This window comes from Equus przewalskii, chromosome 6 (assembly GCF_037783145.1).
Source record: "Equus przewalskii isolate Varuska chromosome 6, EquPr2, whole genome shotgun sequence".
Taxonomy (NCBI): Eukaryota; Metazoa; Chordata; class Mammalia; order Perissodactyla; family Equidae; genus Equus; species Equus przewalskii.
Window position 1 is genome coordinate 37,805,983 of NC_091836.1, and position 25,428 is coordinate 37,831,410.

At 42.6% G+C, this 25,428-nt stretch overlaps 1 protein-coding gene across 5 annotated transcripts in view; it reads right to left on the reverse strand.

Annotated features, from left to right (window-relative positions):
* ETS1 (ETS proto-oncogene 1, transcription factor) overlaps positions 1-25,428 on the reverse strand; it is a 125,249-nt gene that overhangs the window by 78,122 nt on the left and 21,699 nt on the right. For all 5 annotated transcript variants that reach the window (XM_070623403.1, XM_070623402.1, XM_070623404.1 and 2 more), the window contains one exon: positions 19,371-19,515. In XM_070623403.1, coding sequence (XP_070479504.1) covers positions 19,371-19,515 — 145 coding nt within the window. The remainder of the gene's footprint in view (positions 1-19,370; positions 19,516-25,428) is intronic.

Below are 25,428 nucleotides of genomic sequence, written 5' to 3' on the forward strand. Positions count from 1 at the left end.
AAAAAGCTTTGGAGCACAAGTCATTGCCTCATGATTCTTGTATAAATTCACTTCTATGTATGATGACATTTGGGGTCAGTTCTTTTCTTGTTATTTTACTGTCACAATCTCAACTTTTAAAAAGATGTGTTTTTCTAATATTGTTTATTTCTAATATTTCTAATAATATGCACCTCGCACATATAAAGAGAAATCAAGGCATAAAGTCACAGAGGAAGATTCCATGATCATGCAGCAATAAGTAATCATTTTGGCAAACAAGTTCATAACCTCTCTCTAACCTGAGACTAAGGGAGAAAACACTGTCACCCGTTTGGCAGTCACTTTGTTCTGGCAAGCCTCCTACTTGCTAAAGTGGAATGCCCACTTCATAATGACCATAATGGAGTGAAAGCTCTAAAACTAGATTCTGGCTGGCAATAAACTCTTTATCACAGTGTGCCTCCATTCTCAGTCTCAACTTAAGGAAAGCTCATCCAAGACCTTTAAGGTAGGTAGAAAATAGGATAATAAATGAACACAAATAGATGGGCATTTTTATATAGATCTATCTTCTCAAGATACCACTTGGCATGAATACAAAGCAGCTACTGAGCACTGAGCATGTAAAAATCACACCTGTTAATTTATCAAGGACAGACCAAATAAACTACATGGCAGAAAGAAACTATTACAACAAAGATAAGTAGAAAACTTGGTAGAAGTTTGGTAGAAGAATTATTGGAAATGAATATAAGTGTCAATGTCATAGTATTAATCAAATAAAAATATCAGATGCATATAATCAATGCACTTTAATCAAAGAGTAGGAACATAAGGTAAGAAATGTGCATTGTAAACATAAGTACTATCACAGAGATATCAGGTACCAGAATTAAGTACATTGGGTAAACACAATATTATTAAGGTCTTAGAAAATACATACTTTATGTGGGATAGAAATAGCTGCTTCTAAATCCAATTGAGGTTTTCTGCAATATTAATAGGCATGATTTGGACAAATCAAGAGACACAAGAAACCTCCCATTAGGAGGAGGAAGAACTCAGAATTGACTGTAGGAGCAGCCGTGTTGATAGCTCATGTCAATGCACTCCAGTTAGCAGGTTATTTAAGCAATGACATCAGGGTAAGCTGGCTGTGTAATTCTGCAAATGGGATCCCTTAGAAGAGCAATTAGGAAACATCCATTTCACACTATCTTCATCGAGTTTGGGTCACTTTAAATCCTTTATATGCCAAACCTCAGAACTAAATGTGAGTAAGCACGGCTCCTTTCCTGTGATAGAAATAACAGCAATGCTTCACCGTGTCTGGCCTGGAAGGTAACAAAGCACTTCCATCAACATCATCTTCCAGCATCTCTGAGAAATGTCTAGGAGGAGGGCAAGCATCCCAGCCCTCAGCATGCAGTGTCCGTCCAGGGTGTAGAAACCCTCCAATGCTTTGCACAACTCTGATGCAAGTCAGCTGCACGAAACACTGAAGACGCAGATTCCCTCTACTCTTTCAAATTATTCATATGCCCCAAATCACTCTCATCTACCACTCGGAGACCTTTCCACGTGGCTTTCTCCTGCCAAGTCTTTTGTCATCATTTGTTGGATTTCTTATTAGACCTTTTATCACTTATATACCATAAACCATCTGAGTCATTATTTTCCCACCAAGAAAATGTTTTTAGAGGGAGAAGGAGGGAGGGCATGGTGTGGTGGAGAAGAGATTATTAATGCATTAATTCCTACTCATCTCTACTCAAAATAGGAATAAGCAGAGCTGTCACTGGGAGGCGGACAGAGTAGGACCCCAAGTGATGAATCTGCCTGAGCTCAAGGATGAACCAGAGGAGGAATGAGATCAGGACTGGGGATTAAGGGATAGGGGAGGAAAGACTCAGCTCCCTTCCCCTGGGAACTAAGGGGCGAGGGAAACTGACATGAAGTAAACTCCTGGACTCAGAATGTCAATGTCTGCGGCACATCTCCCTCGCAGCTGCAGCAGGAAAACATTGGAAAGCAATAGAAATAGGAGCAGCTGGTCACAAAACACAAATTTCTAATTGTTGTTTTTTCCATTTATATATGTATATTGGGATTTTATAATAACATGTTCCAATGGAGACTTCAGGACAAGGAGGACGTGGCATTACAAATGCACAAACAATACAGTCTGGGACACGTCCCATTGTTCTGAAGTCACATATCCCAAATTCTTCACCAAAGGCCAAGCGAGCACCTGAAAATACGGAGAAACAGAAAAGAGATGGGGAAGCGGACTCGGGGAGTTGACTTCAGGTATAATACCTGTTGACACCTCCAATGTAAGAGGTATTTCTGATTGCCTTGAATTCACAGTGGTTATTCCTTTAAGATGCCCCAAGTGAATATATTAAGTTAATTAAAAGTCTTATTTAAGGCAAACTCTATCGATTCAGGATGTTTGACAGAAAACTATTAGTGACTTTCTTTGACACCTATCAAAAATGAGACAAAAAAAGAAGTAAAAAAGAAATACTAATGTTACTGTCTTGGGCAAACAAACTTGCATTAAATGAAATTTATACGACGAATTCAAAAGATGATGATGAAATTTTCCTAGAAAAGTCTGCTGATTTTCTTTTTCCTTCTTGGAATTAAAATACACTGAAGTAACTTAAAAAGTAAATACTGGTTTTTTTGGTTTAATTGTAATACAGGAGGTAAGGGGAAGGTGTTATGTTCATATTTAGAGATGAGGAAATTGATAATCATTTAGCAGAACTAGATTTTCAGACTTTGCATTCTTCACAAATTGTACACATAGTGGCTGCTTTCTGTTGCCTTTTCCTGTTTACTATTATTTCACATAAGTTGCTCAAGGCCCAGCACAGTGTTTAATATCAGGCTACAGAGTCAGGCTAACCTGAGCTCTCTGTAACTTACTAACAGTCTAACTTTTGGTGAGTTACTTCAACTACGCAAAACTCATCTATAAAACCAAGTTAATAATTTAACTTAAAAAATTGGGGGGTAACATTTAAATAAGATAATTTATGTAAAATATTTTATTGTATCTGGCTCAAAATACACAATAAATGGCAATTTGGGGTTTTATTTTTTGAGGAAGATTAGCCCTGAGCTAACATCTCCTGCCAACCCTCCTCTTTTCTTTTGCTGAAGAAGATTTGCCGTGAGCTAACATCCATGTCCGTCTTCCTCTACTTTATATGTGGGATGCCTGCCACAGCATGGCTTGATAACCAGTGCATAGGTCCACACCCAGGCTCAGAAGCAGCGAACCCCAGGCCGCCGAAGCAGAACATGAGAACTTAACCGCTGCGCCACTGGGCCGGCCCCAACTGGGTTTATTTTTCAGCTTCAAAATAAAAAATCACATTTCAAACCAGTCTTAGAACTCAGGTATCCTCAATTCATTTAGTTTACTATATATAAGTACTCATTCATCATAATGAGCATTGTGGAAGAACCACTTAACACAGATGAATATTTATGCCATAGATTAAGACAGTTCATAAATATAGGTGGCCTATCTATTTAAAAATATCTGTTTACAAGAGTGCCAAGACAATAGAGAAAGAAAAATCTTTTAACAAAAGTGCTGGGACAACGAGATAAACATATGCAAGAAGAAGGAAAGTGGGCCTCTCCACACTATGCACAAAAATTAACTCAAAGTGGATCATAGACCTAAATGCAGAGCTAAGGCTATAAAATTCTTACAAGACAGCACAAGAAGAAATCTTCCTAACCTTGGGTTAAGCCATGATTTCTTACATATGACACCAAAAGAACCATAAACAAAAGAAAAAAATAGATAAATTGGGCTAATCATGACTAAAAACTTTTGTGCTGCAAACATCAAGAAAGTAAAAAGACAACCTATATTAGGGGAGAAAATATTTGCAAACCATATATTTGATAAGGAAATCCAGACTTTGTAAAGGGCTCTTAGAACTCAATAGAAAAAAGATAACCCAATTAAAAAATGAGCAAAGATTTAACTAGACATTTCTCAACAAAGATGTACAAATGGCCAATAAGCATATGAAAAAATACTCAAGATCATTAATTGTTAAGGAAATGCAAATCAAAACCACAATGAGATACTAGTTCACATTCACTGTGAGAGCTGTCAAAAAGACAGATAGACAATAACAAGTATTGGTGAGGTTATGTAGAAATTGATACCTTTGGACGTTGCTGGTAGAAATGTAAAATGGTGCAGCCACTTTGGAAAACAGTTTATCAGTTCTACAAATAGTTAAACATAGAGCTAACATACAACCCACCAATTCTACTCCGAGGTCTAAACCCAAGAGAAATGAAAACATGTGTTCACACAAAAAGCTTATACGTGAATGTTCATAGCAGCATTATTTATAACAGACACAAAGTGAAAACAACCCAAATGTCCATCAAATGATGGGTAAATAAAATCTGGCATCTGGGGGCTGGCCCGGCCCCATGGCTAAGTGTTTAAATTCGCGAGCTCTACTTCAGTGGCCCAGGGTTTCGCTGGTTCAGATCCTGGGCGCAGACATGGCACCGCTCATCAGGCCATGCTGAGGCAGTGTCCCACATAGCACAAACAGAGGCACTCACAACTAGAATATACGATTATGTACTGGGGGGCTTTCGGGAGAAGAATAAAAAAAAAAAGAAGATTGGCAACAGTTGTTAGCTCAGGTGCCAATCTTAAAAAAAATTGTGGCATCTCCATGTAATGGAATATTATTTGGTGATAAAAAGGAATGAAGCATATACTGATAAATGCTACAACATAGATTAACCTTGAGAATAGTGAAAGAAATCAGTCACAGAAGGTCACCTATGGTATGACTCCATTTATAAGAAGAGAAGTTCAATATGGGCAAATTTATGAAGACAAAAATTAGACAGCAGGGCATGGGAACGGGAGGGGTCAGGGAGAATGGGACTCACTGCTAATGGGTATGGGATTTCTCTTAGGAGGGACAAAAATGTTCTAGAATTAAATTGTGGTGATGATTGTGCAATCCTGTGAATATATTAAAAGCCCTTAAATTGTACACTTTTAAACGGTGAATTGTATAGTATGGAAATTAAATCTCAATAAAACTTATCTCAAAGTTGTTTATAAAAGAAAACTCTCCTTTTCCAGAGGTGAAGGCAAGACAAATAAAAGAGAGAGAAAGAACTTCCTATGCTCCAGTAAAGTCTGCTCACTGGAGTCTGTGAACATCATCCCAAGACCATTTGCTCAACCAAAGTTCAATGGAAAAACATCTAACATTTCCATGACCTTCTTTTCTAAACTTCCTAAGTGGCTTAGAGAGAGGCTGCCCAGGAAACTCCGAATGGAACCTAAAAATATTATCTCCTGGCTTTATAAACATCAGGAACGCTAATGAAGTGAGGAGCAGCAGACCTAGCGAATGGAACATTTCATTCAGGTTGGGAGACACGAGCAGAGTCGAAACTCATCTCTGAAGGCAGGCAGGAAGGCCCAGGAGGGGCCAGATCAGGGCCAGGGAGGTGAAAATCGACCCAGGGCGAGGAAGGAAAGAATAACAGGCAAGTAGGATACATAAAGCAGAGCAAGAGCAACCACTATTCTAAACATAAGCACAGCAGCCCCTTCTCACATCAAACTCCCTGTCCTCCTTCTGCGGACCAAGTTTGGACAAACGAGTGCTCCTCAGGGGAAACTCCCTCCACCTTCATTTTCAGGCAGTTTGGAAAGAGGCCGCCAGGGGAACCAGGTTGTGTGGTCTCTCCTTACCTCCAGTCTGCAGCAGAAATACTCTCCTATTCATTCCATTCTCGTGGTGCTCACCTGACTGCCCAGGATGGTCACGTCTGTCTTAGCTCCCCATCAAAATTACATTGATGCTCCCTGAGGACAAGTGTGCCACCTACCTTGTGTCCCCAATACCTCATTCAGAATAAGGGCTCAATAAATATGCATTGATTGATGAGGCACAGAATAAAGGTGCTCTAATGTAACCAACAGCCTCAACCAGTCAAAAACCTTGAATTATTTCTGATCCAACTGAGGACCGAGACACCAAACAGCCCTCCATTAGCTATGATGAGTGTGGATAATCAGGATACAGATATTGATCACATCCTCTGCTCTGTGCCAAGTACTGGGCTGAGCACTAGGGATGAAGACCTAAATGGTAAAGTCCGTTGGCCTTAGAAAGAAAGGAACCAGCACACAAAGAGCCTTCTGGGACAATCTTTGGATTTTGTTCTGATGGATTTTTGGGTTTTTGTTGATTTTTTTTAAATTTCATTATTTGTTAACTGATTATAAAATCCTAGGTAGTTCTTACAATCATCCTGACAGATGAATTTAATAACCTTGGTTTGGTTATCCAGCAGACCTTAATTGAAGGCCTATGACAATTCAGGCATCTGCTGGGTACAGGGACCATGTCAAGGCCACAGTCCTGCCCTCAAGGTACACACAGTCTAACAGGGAAGACAGAAACCAGTGACTGATCTCTACCATACAGGTCCTCACCGGGACAGGGAGAACACAACTGGGGCTGGAACTAAGATATAGATGATAATAATAGAGAAGATTGGATACATTTAAGAGATATTTACAAGATAAAGTTGACAAGACTTGTGACCAACTAAATATAAGACTATGGTGGTCATCTGCTGCTTTTATCTCCCAGGAGTTCTTCCCTCTTCTTCTAGTGCAGGACCCCGCCCACTTCCCTCCTACGTCTTCTACTACAGCAAAGACGTCAGCCAGAGAGAAGAGGCGAGAAAAGGGGGAGAAGGAGGAGGAGGCAAGGGAGAAGAGGCGGAGAAAAGAGGGACTTGACAAGATTATTTGATTTCTTGGAGTTCCCCCGGGGGGCTCGTCCACTGGACTTCTCAGTTCTGTACGTCGATATCCCTCTTAAATTTAAGCTAGTTGAGCCAGGTTTCTGCCACTTGCAAACGAAAAGAGCCTTAACCAACACAAGAGTTAAAGCGAAAAGGAGAGTCAACAATAACTACCAGTTTTCTAGCCTGGTGATTGGTAGGTGGTGGTATCATTCACCGAGACAGGACAGAGGGTAAAGATTAGGTGACAGAGGCAGGAGGGACAGTGAGAAGCTCAGGTTAACTCTGAGACATCTGTGTGACAGCCACGTGAACTACTCACAGAAAAAGACCCACAGAAGAGACCTCAACATATTAACCAATAAGTGATGAGACTAAACTGCCTTTCCTCCCCAGCTATTCTTTAATTTACAAATTTTCTTTAATGAGATGTATTATTCTATAATGATTATTACAAAAAAATAAACAAAACATGGTATATATGCACGTGCCAAAGTACTAAGACACAGCCAGAAAGAAGGAAAACATCATGTGTTTTAAAGCAACCAAAATAGCATAGATTCTCTCTTGCCTTTCAGCAGACCTTTCACTTCTGCTGGAGGGAGGGAAGAATGGTTCATTTCCAGCCACCCACTCGCTCACAGATGCTGGGAAACTTGGGAAGCGAAAAGAGTAAGTGATCAGTAACAACGAGCGAGGTGCAGAATTCCATTTCCAACCTTCTCTCCTTAGCCCCAAATCTTACTGGTCGAGTTCTCATATCAGTAGGCCTATCCTGAGTCACTTTTTGCCTCATTCACCGAAACAGAAGTAAAAGATTATTCCCAAAGTCAATAGCTTTCTTTTCATATCTGACCTGCTCTTTCCCACTTGATCATTTCCTAAAACATTCCCTTCAAGTTCCCTTAAAAGGTTTTGAAATTTTTGTCTTATGTGATAGAAGCAGAAGGACAATAGAAAATTACTTAAACTACTTCTGAAATATCCTGAAAGATATTTGAGGAGAGAGGTAATTCACAGACTCCCTTAATAATGGATTTCAGAGTCAAATTTCACCATAGCTAATCTAAATCCTTTTTTCCCATTTAGTCCCATCTTTTTCTTAGTCTTCAACGGATCTAAAGAACAGCTGGTAACTCCCAATGATACTTTAAGAAGAGTTGAGTCTACTCTAGTATTTAATCTTAACTGATTTTATAGTTAGTTCCAACCCACCACTTACCTGAAGCTTGATTTCTACAAAAGGCAATGAAAAATTTGACAAGAAAAAGTAATTCCACCAGGGAAGATGAGCAGACACTTAGCACAGGACCAGTAAGGTCGAACATGTCCTAATTATGGAAAACGCCTTAAATGTTAGAAAAAAGCTAACATTTCCGTGTATATTTAGAATTTAAAAGTTTTAAGTGTTTTTTGATATAAAAATAGGTAGAAAGCAAAACAAGTGTTCCTTCAATCCCACTAGAAACTTGTCAGATCAGGAAGGAATTTTGAAAGGGCAGATGGAAAAGTGATTAATTGTTTACTAAAAAAAATACATGGAATTTCCCTCCTCCAGAGCCCAGCCAGCAGGGCTGAGCGAGGCAGGCGGCCCTGGGGAAATGTGCGTAAATGTGCCGAGGCTTCGCCTAGCTCCCGAGCCCCGAGCCCCTGCCTTCTCCCAGTTCTGCTCAGAGACATTTCAACTCCGTTCTTTTCCGAGGCCCTCCTCCCCCATCTCCAGAGCAGCAGCCCTGCATCACATTGAGTTTAAAATAAAGAAATGCTTTTCCTAAAGAATTTGCACACAAATAATCTCATTACCCCAGTGCTTAGGTTTATACAGCAGACGTCTTCTGCCAGGAAAAAAAAAAAAGCACTCTAGACTCACTCACATGGAACAGCTGCGAGGAGAGAAATGGTATTTAATTCATTGCGAAATATTCAACAATGGCTACACTGCACTTTTAAAAGCCTTTTGATAGTAAAACCCGCAGAGAACAGCCCATCCTGTGTGCTGAAAAGCAGCTTCCCCACAATTAGTCTCTCTATTCAGAGGTCTGAGAAGTCTGTGTAAACTTCAGCACGTGCTATGTACACTGTGGACGGCTTCAAGGGTATAACCTTTCAGAAACTTCTTCGGGTTTAGTCTGGCTCAGTGACTGTCTGCTCGCAGAGCTAGATAGCGGAAGAGGAGTAAGGGCACAAAGGGAGTGCAATACTTACGTGACAGACCCTAAGTGAATGCCCAGCAAAGGAAAACCAATCTCAGAAGCAGGCTTGCAGAATATTGAGCTCCTTCGTACCCTTGAATAACCAATGTTGGACCAAGTTGGCCCAGAGGCTCGTTTCCCCTATATGTCACCTCTGTAAGACTTCCATAGGTCTCTAGTTTGTGGGAAAGCTAGGAAAGCTTATATTCTCTTATCCTAGAGGCAGGACATTGCCACTAAGGATGAGGCAACAAAGACTTAAAAAAATGTTTGGGCAGGCAAAGTCTATCTAATAGTTAAGAGCATCAGTTTAGGGGTAAGATCCCAGTGTAATGGGCCCTCTCCCACCTCCCAGAATTAGACTTAGACTTCTTTGGGGAAGAAACTTGACCTCTCCGAGCTTCATTATTCTCATCTGTAAAATGGGAATAATACCACCCTCACAGGAATATTGTAAGGGTAAAAGAGACCACATATGTGTGATCCTTAGCATATAAAAGTATTTAATGAATGGCAATTTCTGTACCTCTCAAGCTGTTCTAGAAAGAAAGCCAGCTTTCTGTTGACTTTCTACAATAAGATTATTTAAAATTGAAGAAGAATGGGATATGAACTATTTTTACTCTATATTCTTAATTTTTTCATTGCTCAGTAAAGAAACAACAAGAAATAGAGACAAGCACAGATATCTAACTGGAAATTCTGAGGGGTCTGAACCATGCTGAAGAAAACCCACTAACAGTCAAACAATCTTAGCATCATGATAGGTTGGTTTGTTGTTCAGGAACCTTAAACTCATATTTTTCAAAGCACAAGGTACTGATGAAATGCCTGAATAGTTCAGGTACGGTTGAAGCAAACACAACAACTTTTCTATTATTTCAGTCTTTACTCAACTCTCCAGGAACAGCCCACAGGCATTTCAGCCACTTTCGTTATAAAACCCACTATTCAAGCTATGAGTGTTGAATGGGATGCTAGCCTTTCTCAGTTAAGAATGTCCATCTGTACTGACCAAAGAAGGAAATGCAAGGACGTCACTGGGCAGTTCAAAGTAGCTGACCCAGGGTGGGGTGATCTCTCTCGCCAGATCTCAGACTTCTGAAAATGGTCTTTACTTGTCTAAGCTAATTTGTGGCAGGAGATATAACAGTAAATGGTTCTAAGAGAAGCTAAAGATCAGAAAGGAGGGCTAACGGCCCAAAGTCAGAGGCAGTTGGCTGGGAGTCTGCAGCATCTGAGGTTTCTGGGCCATGGTTGTTTCTGTATATATTCTTGGAGGAGGATTTCTGTCCCCTTCTGAGGCACTGTTTCTCTCGCTCATTTTCCCCCTTGCATGAGACAGCAATGCTGGGGAAAATCTATCACGCACTGGAAAGTCTGTGAGAAGCAGGTTACAGCGTGACTCTCCCAGGCGCTCTGAAGTAGAGGGACGGGCTCTGCCCCATCCCCACCTCACAGGAGAAAGGCCGCAGGTCCAGAAGCTTCCTAGGTGTGTGGAGAGATCATTCTCAGGAGCATGAAATAAAAAGAGACGTGGGAAAAGGAAAAGGAGAGATGTGGCTGGACTTTAGGGAAAGCTTCAATGCCCAACGTCTCTGAGACAATGGGATGGAAACAGCCTGCAGATTTAAATACACTCTCTTGAGACTGGCCAGAGGGGCCAGTAGAGATTGATAGGAAGGAAGCTTATACCAGGGAATTCAATCCAGTTTAACAAAATATGCTTGGCATGCTCTCTAAATACAACACGCTAAGTGCTGTAGGGGTACAAAGGCACCTTTCCCCTTGGGGCAAGTTCATAACCTCTTGGGAGTCTCAGACCACTTTGAGAATCAGAGGAAAGCTACAGACCCTTAGAGAGATTCTTGCACACAGATTCAGAGGGATCACACATTTCTGAAACTCATCAGGATCAGGCACCCCCACTCTATGAGAATCTGCAGGTCTAAAACTTGGCAGAAAGTTGCCAGGGTTGATAAAAAAAAAAAAGTATGAAGCAGGTAAGAAATCAAATGACAACTGCAAAGGCCACTAGAACCCTGGTTCCGTGGATATTTAAATCACTGGTCTCTCTGTTTCTCAAGCACCACTCCAGCAAGTCTGAGGAGGCCTGGAAAAGACTGGGAAAACAACTTCAGGAATTGGTAACTTCGTTTTTTGGTTTTTTAATGCCACCTGCAAGGATGAGCAGAGTTCCCTAAGGTCTGCGTTCTTAAATAGTAAGAAAGTCTGGGAGAATCAAGTGTTTCTTCCGAGGTCGTCAGTGACTCCGACTGGGATGTTCAAGAATGAAGTGGGGAAAGCATACCCCTATTTAAAAAGTAGTGATGTGGGGGAGGAGATGGTCAACTCACATGATGATGGGGCTCTGAACTGAAAGTTGATGGGGCCACTCACACTGGCTGCCTCAGAAACAGCCAAAGGTTGCCCTATACATCAATAAAAAAGTAATTTCTCTCAGAGTGCAATTAGGTCTCATGTTTGACCTATGACCTTTGGCCCATGAGATATTTATGCTCTCTAGACAGGCAGCGAGGGGGCAAGAGAGTGAAGATGGAAGCTGAAGGCATTTAATAGGGAAAGGAAGGAAGGAAGGAAAGAAGGAAGGAGGGAGGAACCTGATCTGTTTAAAGTAACCTATGAAATCATGAATGGAGAGCCATGCTGTGGTGTTTGCCATTTCCACATTTTGTTCCTCACCATAATTCTGCGAGGTGGGCTATTATATTATATACAGGAAACTGAGGCTCAGAATGGGTCAGTGATTTGGCCATGGTTGCAGAGCTGGTAGGTGGCAGGGCTAAAACCTTGGCCCAAACCAGACTCACAAAACCCTCTTGCTCATTTCTAAATAGTGACAACCCACACGTGTGCTCTGGGCAGAGCGTTACGCTCCCTTACCTATCTCTCTATCTCCCCGACCTATCTAGAACTCCCGCCAACCTCTTGCAAAACAGAATCTAAGTCCAGAATCTCTTCTGTTCCAACCGTCTCTTTCTAAAGCCCAGCTTGGGGCAGATGTGCTACCACAGGCTGAATGGGAGGCATTCAGGCCCTGGCAGTTCCCTCCTCTCTCGTCTCCTCCCGGCGTGGACCTGGATTTAACTTTCGTCCTCGCGCGCCCTCCCTCTGGGCTGGCTCTGCCCGCGCCCCGGGCGTTGCTGGCAGCGCCGGGGTTAACCGGCCAGCCCTGCGGAGCAATGATTTCTGTTTTATTTCAGCAGGGGAAGTGTGTGCCTGCCTGATTAGCCTGATGGTTTCCTCTTTTCCCATAACCTCCAGACCCCCATGGCCCAAGTGTTTACTCTCTGAAATAAAAAATCTGCTGGTGTTTTTCTTTTTGTGTGCTCGTGTATTTTGGGAGGATTGCAGAGGAGGAAGGCGGGGTAGGGGTTAGGGACGCGGAGGCTGGGGGAGGGAGCGAGACGCCTCCCCTCAGGCCCTCCCCCACCGAGCCTCTTCCAGCTGCAGGCTCCGGGCTGAGACCCCTGGCTGCAGTGCAAGAAAGAAACTTATTAATGAGGGAGTTGGGTCTCCTGCTTCAGCAGCTATAAACACAGCGAACATCTGGAGGGAGAGTAAGAGTCTCTCGGCGGCCAGACGCTGAGAAAAACAGGCTGTCTCTGCGCATCCATCCCCCACCCTGCACGCTCTCACACAGCCCCCTCCCCTCCGCCGGACTCCAGCTCCCACACCATCCGCCCGCCCGAAGGTTTCCATTCACAGAGTGGAGCAGCGCCCGGCCCGCCGCGGGTGAGCCAGGCGGGGGCTGACGCCAGGCGCTGCATCTCCCGCCCCCAGCTCCGCTCTAGGAGTGCCAGAAGGGGGGTCAAACTGCCTGAATCGAGCAAGAACTCGGTGCCCCAGGGACCTTTTCCCAATTCGGACCGAATATTTGCGGTTTGAAAAAGTTAGGAGAACTTTTTTCTCCCCAGGCCCTTGGGACTTCCAGTGCAATGCTGTTACTTCCTAGGATTTTTGAGAAGCAGCGAATCGGAGGAGAGCCAACAGAATGCTTGCGTTCTAATTGTAACTCCGCCATCCGTGGCCGCGGATTCTTCCTCTGGGTTACCTTTCTTCCCAAAGACCTACAGAGGCGATTTACGTTTGCACCGGCCTCTACAACCCTCACTGCCCCGGGCTGCTTGAGTCACTACAAACACAGGTCTCTGGTCCCTAACCGGGCAGTGCGTCTCTCTGGTCCGCACCAGGCTCCCTTCTCCTTTCCCTGGTAGAACGAAGCACAGTGAAGGGTAAAGTTGGCAGGTGTCAGAAAATTAGCCTTGGGCAGGATGAGGGTGGGCAGGACTCTTTGACAAAGGTGGGACATCTAGTGTCTTTGGCTCACTTAAATTCACACTCCCATCATGCTGAAAAGAAAAACAGGGAAGGTGGCGTTTACTGATCACCTGCTATAGACATGACCTTTTAAGTAGACTCCCCCATTTAGTGGGCACAAGAAGTCTTTGAAATAAGTGTGAGTATCCCACCCACCTGGTAAAGGTAAGGGCACAAGATCCCAAGCAAATTCTTGCTCTTCCCACCACACCACACTAAACCCTTTGCTTGGACTCAATATCTTTCAGCTTATACTCAAAAACTTATCCTGAAAGTTCCTGTAATCTGAATATGAAATAGCACAGGCTGGAAGGCTACCACGGGAGAAGCAGGTAGGAATAGAAAGGGTGAGGTAATGTGACATTGGTCAATAGGAGCAAATTCAGTCCATAGCTAGAGAACTATCCTTCACTTATCAGAACAAAATGATCTAGCAAGCATGTAGAATAGATTTTTGCATATGGATTCTCTTTCTAATATACTCCTTGGACAAGCAGGTCTGCTGCTCTCTCCTCCAGGGTTTCCTCCTTGAAACCTGTGGTCCTCCCGGAGATGGGATGCTGGTGGGGAGAGGATGTCTCTGCATCAAGCTTCCCCCAGTGCCGTCCCCTGGAAGTAGCTTATCAGGGCAGCTGGGCCCCAACCACAGCCTTCTGTGAAAGGCTAAAACCTGAGACAAGATCACAGCCTCCTCCTTCCCGAGCACCACAACTACCAAGTCAGAATCTGACAGGGTCAAAATTTTCCCTGAAAGGAACAGTCCACGTTACATCCCAGAAACAGACACACACACACACAGGATCAGAACTGTTTTGAAGAACAAAGACCCTGAAACAGGACCTCTAGAAAAGGAAAACACACCCTGAATGAGGAAAGAACAGATATGTGCAGCAGATAGAGTTTAAAATACTGTTTTTTAAAACCACAGGGCCATCTGAGATGGTCAGTTGAAGGAACAAACCTGCTATGAGAATAAACATTTCAGAGCAAGGTGAATCTCCATTTAACAAGTTTGTCTGGCATTCCCTCAATGTTCTCAACACTTAAAAGCCAAATTGGAGGCATCTGTTTTTCCTGCTGAAACTTCCCACCTGGTTGTCAATAGGCCCTTTCCAAACAGCGGCCCAGGTTTGATCTCTCCCAGCCGCCTGGCCGTCTGAGAAAGCCCCGGGAGAGACCGTGAACTCAGACTCGCAATATATCTCCCACTTGAACTTCCAAAGTTTATTTGGGAAAGACATTCTTTAGTTTTATCATTTTACTAGTAACTTTATTTTAGAAATTTTAAATAGTGACATCCGAAGACAGACACTTACATTGACAACATTTATGTCATAAGTAAGTGTAATGCTTCTTATTGGAACCATTTCTTCCATCAAGTAAATGTAGCCCACATACGCACTTGAATAAATGCTGCTTAGAGACAAGGAATGAGTCTTCTCCTTTCTCACACATCTTCTCTGGTTCCAGAATGTGGTGCTGGCCACCGAAAGTGTTCATGCAATCAACGGGTCACTTTCTGACTCAATGACACCCAGATGTTCGTTCTTGGACTCTCGGGCACTTCAGGACGAGTTCTAATAGCAAACATTGGTATCGTGCTTGCTAAGTGATGGGACTGCTTTAAGCTTTGCTTGTGTTAACTTAGCGGTTCTCAAAGTGTGATCTCTGGACCAGCAGCAGCACCACCTGAGAACTTGTGGGAAATGCAAATTCTTGAGCCTTAACCTAGACTCACTGAGTCAGAAACCCTGGGGATAGAACCCCACAACCTGTATTTTAACAAGCCCTCCAGGTGATTCTGACACACTTTGAGAACCAGTGGTTTAGATGAGGAAATACAGAAATTAAGTAAGTTGCCTACAGTCGCATAGTTAGGAAGAACTGATGTGCAAACCCAAGCTATCTGGTTCCAGAGTCTGAACTCTTTACCATTGTACCATAAACCGCCTCTCTCATGAAGAATGAGAAGTGGAGGGTGAGCTGTGAATGTAGGCAGATGAGGTTTTACTGTGGTCAATGACCAAAAGCATACCAAATTGCACTATACAAGAAAAAAGCATTGTCTCGCTTCTCAAATCAAGGACCATGGTAATCGGACCATAGGTTCATTCCCATGAGGTTAGGTTGAGTTTACTCTGTTCTGTAGGTACAGACTGCTTTCCAGCTCTAAGAACTATTTTGCAAAAGTGAACTTTGGTCCCAACATCACATCCCTAAGTCTGGCTGATTCAAGACAAATCAATCCCTGAAATGAAAATTAATTTGATAGCATATCACTCTGAAAGGGTGTCAAAAAAGCATCATATTTTCTGATACTATTGTCATTCATGATCATCATAACTATGATGTTAAAATCAAATATGAACAGCTGTCAGTTGACAGGACGGACTGTGGTTTTGTGGCCTGGGTGCACAGTTGGGTCTCTGATGTCAGTTTTCTAGCCACCAGTGGAAAACAGGCATTGCATGACTCCAGCTGGGTCTGGGCACCAGTCTGAGCTCACTGCCTCTATCTAAAATCGGTTTGTCATCTACTTTATCCCTTCAATGGGGCTGTAGGTAGGAACTAGTTATAATAGTTAATAGCAGTGAAGTGTTAGTGTGTTCTGAGAGACACGGAGTGAGAGATTGACATAAAAAAAATGATTCGTGCTATGATGATTGAAAGAAAGGGCTGAGGTTGGGGGACAGAATAGAGGAAGGGAACAAAGAGGAGGCGGGGTCAGCGGGTTCCACTCCAGTCAGACTATAAACAGTAACAGACATTTCAGCCATGTCTTGTGTAAGGGGCTCCATTGATTCACAAGGCTCCCGACAGAGGGATGACGAGAAGCTAAGACAGAAAGGGCCCATTCATGCATGCAGAACACCAGCTCTCCATCCCCATTGGCTCTCGCTAATGGCTCCAGGCTGATAAGGAGGAGGGGGAAGAGGCGGATGGGAGGAGGAGGTAGAAATGAAAGAAAATGATGACTACAAGATTGTCATGAAGAAATGTACAGCTGCACAGGCAATTGCATGCAAATGTGGCTTCCCTTTTTAGCTGTATAGTTAATGTCCTCAGATTCATCTCTTTCTCTTTCATGTCATCTTCCCCTCTGCTTCTTGCCTTGTCTTTTACTGGGCTCCCCTTTTTCTCCCTTCCCATTCATCTTTTATTTTCTCTTCCTGGTATTCACCACCTCTCTACTAAGATCCACTTATATTTCCCATCCATTTCCAAACATCTCTTCTTTCTTCCTCAGAACATCTTTCACCAGCTTTTCTGTCCAACCGATTCTCAACTTGTCTTGGTTACTAAGTATTCTCTCTCACTCACCTGGTAAAGCTCTCCCCATTCATGGTTTCTCTCAGCTTTATTCTCTCCTGCCCCCTCCATCCCTCCACTCCTTTCCTCCGTCTCAGCCTCTGCCCCTTTGTGAAGAGGAACAACATTCAGACAAATGGGCCTAATGGTTCTTCGAAGGCCCCTCCTGTTGGGTATTCCAGTCACTGACAGATGTGTAGTCCTTGGAAAAGAAGTTCATTCATCCCTTCTGAGAGCACAAACGTGAGATGGGAGCGGGGGTGGGGAGTCGCCATGAGACGGAGGACGGGAAGGAAACTGAAGTTATAAATAGGATAAAAGAAGATGAAAAAAATGCAGAGTATTTTTTTTCTCTCTTTCTTCTTACTCAACACATCTCCAAGGAAATGTGCTGCAGCTGGAGAAATCATTGGTTGGTCCGTGTCTTCATCTCCCTTCCCTATAACCCCAAGATCTCCTTCCAGAGAACACCCATCACTGGGGAAGGCTGGACCACAGCCCAGAAATAATCATTGCAACTCCTTCATCTGGACAGCCCAAAAGACGAAGGAGGGGCTGGAAAAGCTCAGGGTTCTTGCCGGATACTTCCATCAGAGGAAGCCTAGCATGGAAGGAACTACAGACACCACATTTCCCACCAAGGCACCACTCCCTCATGGAGGCTTTCTAGCATTTCTGAGCTATAGTTGAGGGCAACCTAGGTCATTTTAGGACTGGTTATTATATGCCCCCATCTTCCCACCCTACCCAAAAGCCACTAGTCTGGGTGACCCCAGCTTCCTTCTTCTTGCAACAATAAAGTACACTGTGGGAAGAAGACTACGTCATCCTTGCATCCTTGCATATTAAAGCAGCTTCATCCTGAGAGGCTCTTCACACGCGTCACAGACACTGTCCCACTGGCCCTGAAGTAAAACCTCTTTTGCTTTTGAGAACATTGACAAGGAGGAGAATGAAAGATCATCTTTCATTTACATACTTCTCAGCTAAAAAAGAGAAGGACTATGTCTTTTTGCTATGAAGAAGAGCCATTCTGATCTTGAGATGATGGGCGAGTGTGGAGATGACCTCAGCTGTTAAGATGTAACTTGTAGGAAGCAGAAGCACCACCCAGAGATGAAGTGTTAAGTCAAGGTAGCTTTAATCTCTGTGGCATTGGGAGGTATAAGACTTAAGCCTGGTAGCATTAATAGGATTCAAGAATTGTACAAAATAGACGTAACCATTTTTGTCTTTTGCTTATACAAATAAAATCTATTTTGTTTAGAATTCTAAAGAATCACCTTTTTCATCTCTTAAAATTTTAAGTCCTTAAGTCTAACCTGTGAACAGGTGCAAAGTCCTCCCTACCTCCTCATGAAATGGGTAGACAGCCAACACATATCTGTTTATGCTGGAGGAACTGAGATACCAAGAAGAAAGTGACAGCACAAATGTTATTATGTCTGAAATCCAGGGTGGTGCCAAAGATACCTCAAAGATCAATGGCTACTGAGTCAAGAGATTATGGAACACAGGAATTAATATCATTCTACCCTGTAGAAGAACCAAGCAACTGGAAAGCAACTCCCATGCCTTCCTCCCCAATGCCCACCAAGGGCCACAGCATCTTGTTCTGTGTCTGTCTGTGTATTTCTGGTCAAAGAGAAAATATGGACAACAAAGCAAACATTATTTTATTTCTCCACTATTATAACAGTATTTTATCACAGAGTTTCGTGGTGTAAAGAGACACCGAACAAAAAAATTGCACTTAAGTTAGTTTCCAGTGGCTTTCTCCCTATATAATTCCTCAGAATTACATATTTTCCATATGCAAGAGTAATGAAATTTCTTATACTAAGAATTCTTTCTGGGAAGAAACACAGATTTTTAACTGGCTTTTTGGTATTTCGATGTATTATCATAACCTGGTCTCATGAAAAATTGAATTTAATATCTGAATCAATCATTTCAGTATCCCCAAATTCAAGTGTTACGTTTTGCATTAAAAATAAACAAAAAGCTTAGAAGGTAAACAAAGTCTAAGAAACACAGTGACTCCTGCAAATTAGAATGGGGGTGAAGACTTTGAACTTCTCAGGTCCTCAGGAGAGTGGATCCATTAGGGTTCTCTGGACTATGACTCCTGTTCACCAGAGGGCAGCACTGTGACCAGCAAGTCAAAGAGTGAAGGGAATGCTGAGAGGAGGAGAGGAGCTTTCGTGAAGAAGAGCTGGGGAGCAGGAGAAAGAGGATAGAGGAGAAAGAAGCCAGATGCAGGTGGGCATGGATGGACAGAGAGGTAGAGAATAATGGAAAGAAAAGATGAATGAAAGAAATTATGTTCTGTTAAGAAGGCTGACTAATTCACACATCCTCTGTTTATCCAGTTCATACTTTATGACTGTAAAACTTCTAGGCCCTTAGTCAACAGCCAAGCTGAAGTGGATAAGTCTCAGGAAATGCACAGTAGACAGAACTATTTAGAAAATGAAGACCTAAAGCAACCTCTCTTGGGCCCATTCCTAGAGTTTAGTCTTCCTGTCATTGGAGAATAAAGTCACTCAATATTATTGAGAGGGTCTGGGACTTTCCATTAGAGAACAATAGCATCCCGTACCCACGTAAGTCATGGCAGCTGTTATTTCAAAGAATGCAGCCCTCATCAAATTTCCATTGTCCTTCAACTCTATCCTCATTCTCAGCCCTTGTTTATGTTCCTACCTGAGCCACAGTGTTCGAGACCAGTGGGAACTTCTTGAGTGGCCATCTCATCCCAGAACGGGTAGCAAGCTCTTTGCGGGTAATAATTGGACTGGAAATCACAGGCCATTCGAGGAGCTTCGTAAGAGTTGATAGGTCCCTGCCTCTGTGACCAGAAAAAAAAGAAAACTTATTAAGAAGGAAATCTCTATTTTATTTTTATTGAGTTACTGATAGGTTACAATCTTGTGAAATTTCAATTGTACATTAATGTTTGTCAGTCATGTTGTAGGTGCACCACTTCACCCTTTGTGCCCACCCCCCACCCCACCTTTCCCCTGGTAGCCACTAAACTGTTCTTAGTCCATAATTTTAAATTCCTCATATGAGTGGAGTCATACACAGATTATCTTTCTCTCGCTGGCTTATTTCACTTAACATAATTCTCTCAAGGTCCATCCATGTTATTGCAAATGGAATGATTTTGTTCTGTTTTGCAGCTGAGTAGTATTCCATTGTATATATGTACCACATCTTCTTTATCCATTCGTCTGTTGCTGGACACTTAGGTTGCTTCCACATCTTGGCTATTGTAAACAGTGCTGCAATAAACATTGGGGTGCATAGGACTTTTGGGATTGCTGACTTCAAGCTCTTTGGATAAATACCCAGTAGTGGGATGGCTGGATCGTATGGTAGTTCTATTTTTAATTTTTTGAGGAATCTCCATACTGTTTTCCATAGTGGCTGCACCAGTTTGCATTCCCACCAGCAGTGTATGGGAAATCTCTATATTCTAACCCTAATGTAACAAGGACTTTATATCATCCAACCACATACAAATAGGGATCATCTATAGATGATAACAGAATAGGACCAACTATTGATCACCCTCCCCCCTCTAAAAAAAAGACACAGGGAATGAGAAGGGCCCCGGCTTAGACTCCGCATACACTTTATTTTCATCCACTTCTTCAAGCATCTGAGGACTACCTTTACTAATTTTCAAATAAGGATCCATGGTTAACAAGGCTGAATCTTGGTCACCTTTTATACAATCCTGCCTTTTGGTTTTTTATGTTATCTTACTCTGTAAAAATACCATGAAAGGAGGTATTTACAAGACATTCCAATATCATAGAACCGATAGGTGACAAATGCCAAGGAAAAGCAAAGAATGGACCTATGTAGCAAAAATCGCTCATTTTTAGTTAATCAGTGTGCATAGGTTTTAAAGATGTTGATTGCTAGACAGGAATTTTCAGTTTCCCCCAACGTTTGGGGACTTGTGCCACTGTCTCATCAGTTTTATGAAGTCCGATAAATATATCATCCACCCAGTACTCTCCAAGGAAGACCAATGTGCTATGTGGGAGGCGATGCTTTGCAAGGAATAGGGAGGCTTATTCCTTGAAGCCAAGGATATATGGATTCAAATCCTGCTTCCACCACTTACTAATAGGAGGCCTGGGCCTGTTCCTCTATTTAAACCTCAGTTTACTCAATTGTAAGATGGGAATAATAATGCCTACCTCATAAAGTAGGAGGATTCAATGAAATAACACGTGTAAGAAAATTATATAGAAAGCAAAATAAAACATAAAATGTGTATAATAAAATTATGTATTATATGAAATGCATGTAATAAATAGTGTATGTGAAGCCTAATATAAGGGAAGTATTACTTTCATATAAGAGACCCTTAACATTCCTGGGATTGGGCAAAAGAGTCAAAAATTACACAACAAAAGGAGAAGCAGCAGATTTATGGAAAGAAGATTTCCTGAGAATAGGAGTGTAATCTACACTGACCCCTCCGCAACTTTCTTTTTGCTTTTTTATTCTTTCTCTCTTCTCTTATGGTCCGTCCACCTTCATAAAAACCCCAATTAAGAAAACCAAACTCTGTTAGAATTTGATGTGATTAAATCTATTGATGTTAAGGTGCTAATTAATAAGCGTCACTGCTCAGCTAATATTCTCATCCCTAAAGAGTAGCTCGCCAACCCCCAGTAAGATCCTCTAATTGGAGAACCTCTTATGCCTTCTCTCCCCTCGAGCTGTAGTACAAGAACTCAGCACAGTTACACTAGATTCAATTATTCACTATCTATACTCTCTTCCCCATTTTGCAGTTGTCCATTCACTTAAGCTCAGTAAAAATAACAGAAGAGAGTATATTGCCACAGAGAAAAATGAAAATCAAACCCAAAATATAGAAGGTCTTATGCACATTAATTGGACCAAATTTCGCATAATATTCATAAAATTATTCAAACTAGGGCTGGGTGAAGTTTACTTTGGGGTGTTCATCTCTCAACTGGGCTAAAGGTCCTGAGAATGTAATGACACCCTTGGGACTGAATGGAGTTGCCTTGAGTTGTATGTCGGAGGCTAACATCCTTGGCCTCCTGGTGAGAACCAGAAGAACACAAACAGGTGATGGCAATTCTGCTGGCTACTCGTGTTTGAGATTTAGGGAATCATCAGCAAGAACTCTCTATTGAGCTTCAGTCTGAAAATGTTTCCTGAATTCTGACTTAGAGCCGTTTTGCTGACGTTGTTTTTTAACACTGTAAGCTCCTGAAGCAACTACATTAAGGTTTTCTTTTGCATCCTCCAGGATACGTAGGTCTTCAACAATACTTTGAATCAATCTGAAACACATTTCCTAGACTAGCTGCGTGCTCTCAATGTCTAGCCCCAGCTTTTCATATTTCTCCAGAGTCTTTCTCAAAATTCAATGTCAAGTATCAGAGCTGTAGGAATAACGTCTTGAGCAAGGATGTTTTGATTCTAAATGATATAAAGGAGAACTCTAAGCTGCCCGACCCTGTCTTCTTTTGGGACAGTGTGTGCATAGTTTCCCTGAACCAGATCCTCGTAAGATGGCAATAGGCAGCAAAGGCAGGATTCTTAGGCAGTGGGTAGTTTGTTACAGGCCTTGCTAGGGTGGTGGGAAGCTGAGGAGACATTGATTTCAGGTTTAAAGTTTAGGCTTTCTCTGCTAAGGAAAGGCCATTGAAGACCAAGTGTAGTGTGCAAACAGGTGTTGAAGGAAAACGATCTGGAAGTAATGTGCAGGGGAGAGACGGAGGGCAGAAGGAGTAGTTAGTGGGTTAGGGACAAAGCAGTGAGGTTCCAGACCTGGGCAATGACACATAGCCCTAGAGTGAGTCAACTCACAGCCTATGAGTAACAGCCTCACACAGCAGCAGCCTGAGTTTACATGGTTGGCTTTTCTCGTAAAGTCTCTCCTGCCCCCAAACCAGGCTCTTTGTTGTCAGGGCTAATTCATTTATTATTTTATAAGTGGAACACTATTTTTAAGACATATTTCATCTTTAGGTATCTTCAGAGGAGCAGGAGGGACCTATTTTTAAGAATGAGAAGGAGATGATGTACCAGGTCCGCCATGAACTACAAACGGCTTTGCTGGCAGATGCTCCTGGAAGCAACATGACTTGTTATCTAGACACCTGCCTGTTTATTAGACATTTCACAAACTGAGTTAATACCTATTTCATAGAGTATGAAAATGACGTTTTTACTCAAAATAACCACATACCAGTTCCAATTCATTATGAAACTGTCTCAGTTGGAGAGAAAGAAACAGGTTATTAACAAGTCAGAAATCTGGGCTGCACAGCACCAAACTCATTGCTTTAAAAGGGTACCACCCAAAACAAGTTCGAGTCCCACCTTCCTTTCCTGGCTGCAAGTGGAGGTCAGTTCATGAGATGCAAGCAACACTCTCAGTCCCTGTCACTGTTCTAAGGAAACCTTCTGCCAGGTCCTCACTCATTCATTCCACAGGTGATTACTGAAAGGAACTAAGGTATACAGCACATTCGTTCCAGGCCAGTTGTTTGTGATAAGCATTGTGCAGAAATTGTTGCATTTAATCCTCACCACAGTCATGCAAGGTTCGTATTTTTATCTCCATTTTACAGAAGAACAAACTGAGGCTTTAAGAGGGCAAGTAAATTTCCAAAGGCCACACCACTAATAATATAATGGAGAATTTTAGCTCAGGTCGACTTGATTTCAGACATCCTTTTCACCTACCTGTGCAAGATGAAGCTTGTGTAGCTTGAGTACAGATTGCTCAAGCAGGGTGACTGCTGTCTCATGGTAGATACTAGCTGAATTATAGCCATGTGCATTTATGGAACAAATCTATACTATGCACCTGGCCTATACCAAGTATTACGTTAGATGCTAAGAATACAATATGAGCAAGAAATGAACTTTACCCTTCAGAGCATAGAGACAAGTAAACAGGAAATTACAGTGAGGGGATGTGACAGGGCTGAGTTCTGATGTGCAAGGGGAGAGGTGCGGCAGCAGGTAAGACTTCCTGGAGGAAGCAGAGTAAGGTAATAACTGAAAGGTTGAGTAAGATTTAGCCTAGAATACTTGGTGAAGGGCCTAGAGAGCAAAAGAAAAAGATGACACACCTAAAGGCGAAAAGGACCATATACAGCTATGTAAGGAAGAATAAGAAAGACTCGGATAGACGATAGAGAGAGATAAAGACTGTGTGGCTTGGGGGTGAGAAGCATGAGAGAAAGGTGTTCTCTTGGGCAGTGAGGGTGCCCAATGGAGGGAAGTTAGTAAGAATTAAAGCTGGAGGGACAGCGTACACCCACAGTGTTGAGAGCCGTGAATACCAGACAGGAATGTGGCTTCAGGAGAAAAGCACTGGAGGATGCATTAGAGGTAGTGACATGGTGAGTCAGTTGTTGTCGAAAGACTCATTTGACAGCAGGATGGACTGGGCAGGAGCAGAATGTGAGGAAGCTGACACAGGCAGTATCAGTGCCCTGCAGAGCCATAATAGAGACCGAGGCAAAAAGGAAAAATCAGTACTCTACTAATCCTAAATTTATTTAAAATTTTATTTTTATAATAATTTTTGTATTAATTTTGATTTTTAAAAATATTGCATTATTAGTTAGCTTGATTCCTGAGTTTGGGGGCACCCCTGAAAGTTTTGCCCCATTTGAGGCTTCACGCATCTCACCCTATTTCTGGCGCTGAGCACTAAGCGGTCCAGTTATGAAGAAAGAGCTGATTAGGGTCATGAGGGTAGAAGGGAAAAGGAAACAAGAACTATAACCTATGTCTCAAAGAAAGAATCAACATGTCTTCATGACGATAGGAGATAAAGCGAAGGAGGGAATCCAAGATAACACTTGGATTACTTGCTTTTATAACAGTGCAAATGGTGAGCTTAAGAACATGAAGAAGGAGAGTGGAAGACAATCTCACTTGCAGTTGGGTTTAGATGGAGCAACAGTAGAGCAACTTGGTGGAGGGGTCCCAAAGGTGGCTGCATGGTAGAAAACAGGAGAGGGTAAAGTTAGATCTAGAAGCATGAAGGATCTATTTAGAGGATTTGTTGTTAGCGCCATCAAGTTCCAACTCCTGGCGACCATATGCCCAGCAGAACAGAACCCTCCCTGGTCTTTTCGCGCCATCCTCTCCCTTTCTGGCGCTGTATCAGACACCGGTCCGCTGCTATTCATGGGGCTCTAAGGGCCAATTTTTTCAGAAGTGGGTGGCCAGGTCCTTCTTCCTAGTCTGTCTACTCTGGAAACTCTGCTGAAACCTGTCCACCACGGGTGACCCTGCTGGTATTTGAAATACCTGTGGCAGACCTTTCAGCATCACAGCAACACAGAGCCACCACAGTGTGACAACCAAGAGACGGTCGGTGTGGTTCTCTGACCAGGAAATGAACCTAGACAGCAGTAGTGAGAGCGCTGAATCTTAACCATTAGACCACCAGGGCTGGTCAGTTAAAGTATAGAGTCCAGAAAAATAGCAGTTACAATGAAAAGAGAAAGGATCAAAAACAGCGTGCAAAGTTGCCAAGAGTGAGGAGGAGAAATTATGAGGAACACAACAAGGAAGGACCAGGTAAAGACATCAGAGGAAAAACAAGAAAGTGTCCAGTGTCAGGGAAGCCAAGAGCAGAGCTCCAAGAACCAGGAGTGGTTAGCAAGCGGCCGCTAAGGAAAGGGTGGTAGCCAGGCAGGCTTAGGGGGATTGGGTCCCCTGGGCATCTCAGGAA